This window comes from Sinocyclocheilus rhinocerous, unplaced genomic scaffold (genome assembly GCF_001515625.1).
Source record: "Sinocyclocheilus rhinocerous isolate Xijiao unplaced genomic scaffold, SAMN03320098_v1.1 scaffold1351, whole genome shotgun sequence".
NCBI classification, from domain to species: domain Eukaryota; kingdom Metazoa; phylum Chordata; class Actinopteri; order Cypriniformes; family Cyprinidae; genus Sinocyclocheilus; species Sinocyclocheilus rhinocerous.
The window spans coordinates 59,190-66,724 of NW_015654494.1; the positions used below are offsets into that span (position 1 = coordinate 59,190).

A 7,535-nucleotide genomic window follows, 5' to 3' on the forward strand; every position below is an offset into this window, starting at 1 on the left:
GAACCACTCTAAATGCGCACGCGCACTAAATCCTGTGTCGGTCTAACCAGACTTCATCACGTCGTGTATGCACGCCTCTGTAGTTGTGTTTTGTTTAGCTTTTGCAATATACTCGATAATGTCATGATGTCTCACGAGTTCAGTATTTGCGCTAAACCTGCGCAGATTTGGCCTGCATGAACTTCCCCAAGAAATTAATGAGTGAACATAATTTACGAAAAGTAACCCGCCAAATTGGCTAGTGATTTGACAGCGTTACCCGCCACAGCTGATTTTTACCCGCATTTGGCGGGTTGGCGGCTGTTAATTTCAAACCCTGGATAAAACAAATACTTAAAATATTAATGCACCATGGAAGTATTTCATATCATAAAATGCAATAATTATATATTAATTAACTTAATAATTTAACATAATATTTCATAATCATTAATAATTATCTATAAAGTCTAAAAATTATAAATAATATTATAAACTATTGTTGTTATTTTATAAATGTTGAATGTTATTTGATTGTTAGTTGAATGTTAAATGCCGAATGTTATGAATGTTACGCATATTATATTATGCTGCTTTTGAAAATTAACCTAATTCAGGAGAGAAAGCAATCCCAGAATTCATTGCAAAATAAATAAATAAAATTTGAATTTTGATTAATATTGTAATAATATTGTAATAAAATAGTGTAACAAATGTGATAAAAGTTTAAATAATATTGTAATGCTATGATTAATAAATAAACAGTCCCAAGTGTTTTTGTGCTCAGCAGCTGTACACATATATATCCTCTGGTATGGATGTCCAGTATTAAATCACGCGTCACAGACGGCAGGTGATCATGTGACTCACTAACCTGTGACGGCTGCTGCTTCTTCTGCAGGTAAAACGCCTCCAGCTTCGGGACGGGTGTGACACGCACCCGAACCCTGTCCCGGACGCCCAACCGCCGGCTGAGCGGTAGCGCCACAACCCTGTAACACACAGACAGAGACAAGCGTGACTCAACGCGCCGGCACTCGAGGGCGCGACACTCACCGAAACCCGACACCGTCTGTAACTCAAGATCTTTAATCAAACGCGAGACGCTGTACAGCCAGAACTGGGCGGCTTTTGATGAGTTAACGGCAAGAAAGGGAGCGACGTGAGAAACCCTTTCTGCGATACATATACATACAGCAGGTCTGCACTTGACTTGCTCTTCCAGACCGGCAGAGTAACTTCATTACTCTGTAATATAAGAGTGAATAAATGGCCAAGAGGTCAGATTTCATCACATAACCAACTGAAATAAGACATAATTAATATGATATGTGAAAGGAGGTTTGGTTGATATGCAGAATGCTGCGTAGCCCCGCCCACCAGAGAATTTGATTGGTCCATAATAGTACTTCTGTTAACTGTGCATTAAATATTAAATAGCTTTTGATTGGCTGTCATTGTGTCTGTAATGAAAAAAATATATAATAATATATATATATATTTTTTTTTTTTAAGAATATTTTAATGTCTTAATAATAATAATAATAATAATAATGCATTTTAAATTTAAATTTTAATAATATACTGAAATATGATATAATAAACGTAACCCTGCCAAGCTCATGCTTTAATGAAAACACAACTCAAAGATAAAAATTAAAAATGAAAGCAAACTAATGTGAAAAAAATTATTTTATTAATTTGTTTGGTAAATTAATAATTATTAAAATGTAATTTTTACATTTTTAATTAACTATTTAGTTATATAATACATCATTAAAATATGTACTTAATTAAAATTATATAGTATTATATAGTATTGCTTTATATACGTTTTATATGATAATGGTAAAAACATACATGCATTTTTTAATAGAATAAATAAATAAATGAGAATAAGATTATGTTTGGATTACGATAATGAGAAATGAATGGGAAATGTGTTGTCAAAAAAATACACATATATAAAATATATACATTTATATATTACATATATATGTACATTATATAAACAACATACATTATATACATACACACACACACACATATATATATATATATATATATTTATATTAAATAACTTCTTTACAATGTATAATTTCAATACATCTTTCATTTGATTTCCATTTGAACTAATATTTCTTAGTAAGAATTGTCTATAAAAAAATTAACACAGAATAAACAAACAGTTCTTTAATAGAAAAAATAAACAAGTGCATTGAGTATCCAGTCGCTGCAAAAACACAATGGCGACAGTGTAACAATGCTCCACTTTCATTCTGTCAGAACTGACACACTAAACTACAGCCTGATATCCTCATTTCAATCATTCAGAGACGAACTGTTGAATAATACATCCTGGTTAAACGTAGAAAGCGTCCTAAGCGCACTAGAGAGAAAACCCTTAGGAGAAACCAAACCGTGTATTAGTAACCCAATCCGCTAGTGTTTACAGTAATGATATGCTACCAATCACAGTTTGCGCCTGTTAATGTTAAAATTCTCTTATAAGGTGAATATAGACGTAATACTGATACGCACCTTTCGAAAACGAACCGCAGTGCGATGAAACCCAGGGCCAAGGGCAGGGAGATGAACAGGTCGCGGGGTACGGGATGCCGACCTCCGTCCACCGTCCCTTCAGCGATGTCTTTCCATGTGACGCCAGGAGGAAGCCAGAAATCCTGCCGCCAAATCCACTGGTTTACAAGTTCCTCTAAACTACAGACGCCAAAGGAGAACGTTAGAGAGGGCTGCTAGCTTATTACAGCAGATAAACCATCTACAGATAAAGTTCAGTCAGCAGTAGATGAAACAACAAACTCTCATAATAATAACATAATGACAGAATTGTCCATATTGACTGAACTACTGCTTTAAATTGTGGATTTTGAGCACTTGCTATGTAAGAAATACTATATACACAACATATCAGGCTAATTTTATTTATTTTATTTTATTTTAATTTAATTTATTTAAAATAAAGTAAAAAAATTAAACAGACTGTGACGTCATGACTCCAACGCGATTAGCGATCGCAGTTATATTTACAACAAATCAGGCTAAATCGCAACAAAATGCTAATGACAGAATTTTAATTTTGGGCTGAACTACTGCTTTAAAATATAAATTTTGAGCACTTGCTAAGTTACAAATACAGCACTCGGACGGGTGAATATATTTAATAAAACATATTAAAATAGACAATATTACCAGAAATGTGTTTTCTTGGGCCCGCGAGAGGGTTAAACAGCCTCCGTGACGTCATGACTCCTCAGAGATTATCGATCACAGTTTTCAGGCCGAGTATTTACAACAAATCAAGCGAAATGGCAATAAAATTATGCCATAATATTAGTCGTAAAACAAAATGAAAACAAACCAACTCGCTCATTAATCTAGAAAATACGTCAAAATTGTAAATTATATCTAAAATACAAAATAGCCTATACATTACAACATCTATTAATAATCATCTAAAACATAGCCTATTGTTAATATTGACCCAACTCCTGCTTTAAAACGTACATTTTGAGCACTTTGAGCTATGTGAGAAATACAGCACTCTGACAGGTGAGTTTAAATAAAATAGATAATATTTCCAGAAATGTGTTTTCTAAACTTTAAAGGGATAGTTCACCCAAAAATGAAAATTTGATGTTTATCTGTTTATCTGCTTACCCCCAGGGCATCCATGTCTTTGGGCGCACGCAGGCATCCGGTGCGTGAGGTGTGTACGCGCTCTGGCGTAGTTTACGCAAGCGCCGGAAGTGATCTCTCGCGCGTATACGTCACTCATTGTTTACACAGTGCACAGTCATTGTAGGTACGACGGCTAATCAAAATCTGTTCGGTTTCTCGCACAAACCAATCGTTTCGTGTCTCAGGACATCAATGTGTCGCCACGAGCCGCAGGATTTAATTTGGATTTGTCTGTCAACCCTCTACATTGCGAGTAAATCACTCGCATATGCGACTAAATCTACACTCTGGCTCCAATTTTTTATTTTTTTACAGAAACACTGCCTGACCAAAAAAGCACCACCACCAGTCTGAAGTTCAGTTAAAATGACTAATATGCATTCATACATGGTTATCAAGTTTTAATTCTAATTACTAAAGTTCTATCATTAAATAATATTGATTATCATATTATAATGCTTGACTGACTGATGTTAAGAGTGAACTTTCAGATATTTATAAAACTGTGCCATTTTACAAACAAACATATATAGATATATATATTAACGTTAAAAATCATCATATTTGTTCTACTGAAGAAACAAAGTCACCTACATCTTGGATGCCCTGGGGGTAAGCAGATAAACATCAAATTTTCATTTTTGGGTGAACTATCCCTTTAATTCAGGCCCGCGAAACGGTTAACGGGCCTCCGTGACATGACAGCGATTAGCCGATTGCCGTTTTCAGGCTGAATGTTTACATAATCAGATTAAATCGCAATAAAATTATGGACAGATGCCACAAATTGATCTTAAAACAAAATGTTATCAAAGCTCACTCATAAATCTAGAAAAGACGTCAGAAATCAACAAAATCACTAATTATTTTTGATTTATTACCATAATTTAGTAAGAACCATAATAAGAACGTTCGTACCTTTTGTTATAAGGGGAAAAAAATAATGAGAAAAATACCGTCCGTACACGCCCACCTAAATAACCGCATTATTATGTTAACGTTAGCGATGCATGACTACAGTAATGTTTACATACGCGATTATAATTATAATTTAAAACGTCGTTATTACCTGTCCATGCTTCAGTGATGGAGAATGACGGATATCAGGCCTCTTCTACGCGTCTTTGCGTCGTTTATTCCCGCTCTTCGCTATGAACAGCATCCAGCATCATGATCGCTCAAGATCTAAATGAAAACAAACGCTCGCGCTGATTCTTCCGGCTAATATTCTAGTCTGTATAAAAGACTTTAATAGTCTTTTAACGGTTTCCAAGAGTAAAATAGGTCTGGCATTTGTTAAATTATCCCAGAGCCGAGAGAATCCATGAAAACACCGGAGAGACGGACGCTTTCAGCAGCAGCATCTCCTCCGTCTTTCTCTCCATCAGGGAAAAATGTTGTAAGGTGCTTTGCTTTCCACAAATCCCGGTATAGTCGCCCCCTATTGACCATTAGATGAACATATAAATCTATCTATCTATCTATCTATCTATCTATCTAAACAAAATGTTTGAAAGAAAAAAAACTAAAACACATTTTCAACACTTTAATACATATTTTGTTGCTTGAATAGATCACAAACATAATTTGACAACAATTAGGAACATTGTATTATTTATGACAGATTTATGTCCTTAACATTAATCTAGTCAGAATCCTATGTCACTGACCTTGTCATGCAATTCCCAGGGGAGCTTCTTGATTGACAAGTGCCCCGCCCCTTTCTGTGGAATCACCCCAATTAAGTCATGTGATTTCAGTCACATGACATCTATGCTAAAATTATAGTAAAAGTTCTGTTGACTAAATTTTGTTAGAACAGGAAATAAACACACTGGAGTTTAGGTGTCCCAGATTACCCAATGTCCCAGATTACCCGAATTCACCCTATCTATCTATCTATCTATCTATCTGTCTGTCTGTCTGTCTGTATAACGTATTTTAATTGCATATAAAATTTTCCATCATTTGGATTACACAGTTTTACCATAAATAATAAACTTGAATATCTGTGTCAAATATAAATGAAACAAGATTTATATGTTTGAAATACACAACCAGGTTTATACCTTTGTTATTTTGAAATCAAAAGTCTCAATGGCACATATTACTTTCCCCTTTGCCTGTTATATGTTTTTACCAAGAAAAATGACTGACAGGTGTTTAAAAGCGCCATTTAAGAGAGGCATGTACGTCAGTCCTGTCCGTCTGGCTCTTTACAATGAAGCTACTGTCTGTTTTCATATCAGCTGGGGTTTCAAATCTAAGAAAACAACTCTTATGTTTATTAATTGTTTTTGGCTGTCTCTTGACAATCTCATCTCTTGACTATTTCAGGATATTGTGCACAGCACACGAAAACACAATTTGAACTGGTCATTTCTTCTTGTCTATGTTCCATCTAATGACAGTCCTGTAAAATGCATTGCATGTGTTTTATTTGGCTTTTAGCATGCAATGCATGTTTTCCCAGACTGCAGAGCATTAAATCTAAATGCAATATATGTGGCTAAAATCCAATGTATGCATTGCAAACGTTCAGGACGGCCTTACTATGTATAATATACTCGTATGTGAGTTTCCATGATGCCAGCTGTTTAGCTTCATAATGCCAATCACTGCATGTTCTCTCTGTTATTTTAAACTTAAATATCTGATTTATCAATGGTATTTAAATAAACTGCAACTACCTAGCAACCACCCAAAACACTCTAGCAACTCCCTAGCAATCAGTCAAAACAGCCAAGAAATCACTTAGAAGCTAGCAACCAGCCAAAGCTCTTTAGCAACTACCTAGCAGCTAAAACAATCTAGCAACTGCCTTGCAACCAGCCAAAACAACCAAGAAACCACCTAGAACAACCTAGAAACCAGCCAAAGCACATTAGCACCTGCCTAGTGACCAAGCCAAAACACTCTAGCAACTGCCTTGCAACCAGCCAAAACAACAACAACAAACACCTAGAACAATCTAGAAACCAGCCAAAGCACTTTAGCCTAGCAACCAAAAAAAAAAAAAAACACTCCAGCAACTGTCCAGCAACCAGACAAAATGTTCTAGCAACTTCTCAGCAACCAGTGAAAACTCTCTAGCAACTCCCTAGCAAACAGTTAAAACAGCTAAGAAATCACCTAGAACAACCTAGCGACTGCCTCGTGAACATTCTAAAACACTCTAGAAACTGCCTAGCAACCAGCCAAAACACTCGAGCAAGTGCCTAGCAACCAACCAAAAACCAGCTATTTAGCAACTACCTAGTGACCAATCCAAAACACTCTAGAAACTGCCTAGCAACCAGCCAAAACACTCAAACAAGTGCCTAGCAACCAGCCAAAAACCAGCTATTTAGCAACTACCTAGTGACCAATCCAAAACACTCTAGAAACTGCCTAGCAACCAGCCAAAACACTCAAACAAGTGCCTAGCAACCAGCCAAAAACCAGCTATTTAGCAACTACCTAGTGATCAATCCAAAACACTCTAGAAACTGCCTAGCAACCAGCCAAAAAACAGCTATTTAGCAACTACCTAGTGATCAATCCAAAACACTCTAGAAACTGCCTAGCAACCAGCCAAAAAACAGCTATTTAGCAACTACCTAGTGATCAATCCAAAACACTCTAGAAACTGCCTAGCAACCAGCCAAAACACTCTAACAACTGCCTGGAAACCAATCAAAGCACTCTAGCAATAGGTTGTTCTAGCTGGTTTCTGTGGTTCTCTGGCTGATTGCTAGGCAGTTGCTAGGGTGTTTCGGCTGGTTGCTATGTTGTTCCAGGTGGTTTCTAGGGTTTTTTGTCTGGTTTCTAGGCTATCTCTGGAGTGTTTGACTACAGTTGCTAGAGTGTTTTGT

At 36.1% G+C, this 7,535-nt stretch overlaps 1 protein-coding gene across 2 annotated transcripts in view; it reads right to left on the reverse strand.

Annotated features, from left to right (window-relative positions):
* The window catches only part of cers4a (ceramide synthase 4a), a 17,295-nt gene extending 12,387 nt beyond the window's left edge, over window positions 1-4,908 (reverse strand). For both annotated transcript variants that reach the window (XM_016523825.1, XM_016523826.1), the window contains exons 1-3: window positions 4,751-4,908; window positions 2,521-2,700; window positions 854-971 (exon numbers count right to left, since the gene is read on the reverse strand). In XM_016523825.1, coding sequence (XP_016379311.1) covers window positions 854-971; window positions 2,521-2,700; window positions 4,751-4,758 — 306 coding nt within the window. In that variant the 5' untranslated portion in view covers window positions 4,759-4,908. The remainder of the gene's footprint in view (window positions 1-853; window positions 972-2,520; window positions 2,701-4,750) is intronic.
* Window positions 4,909-7,535: the final 2,627 nt, after the last annotated feature.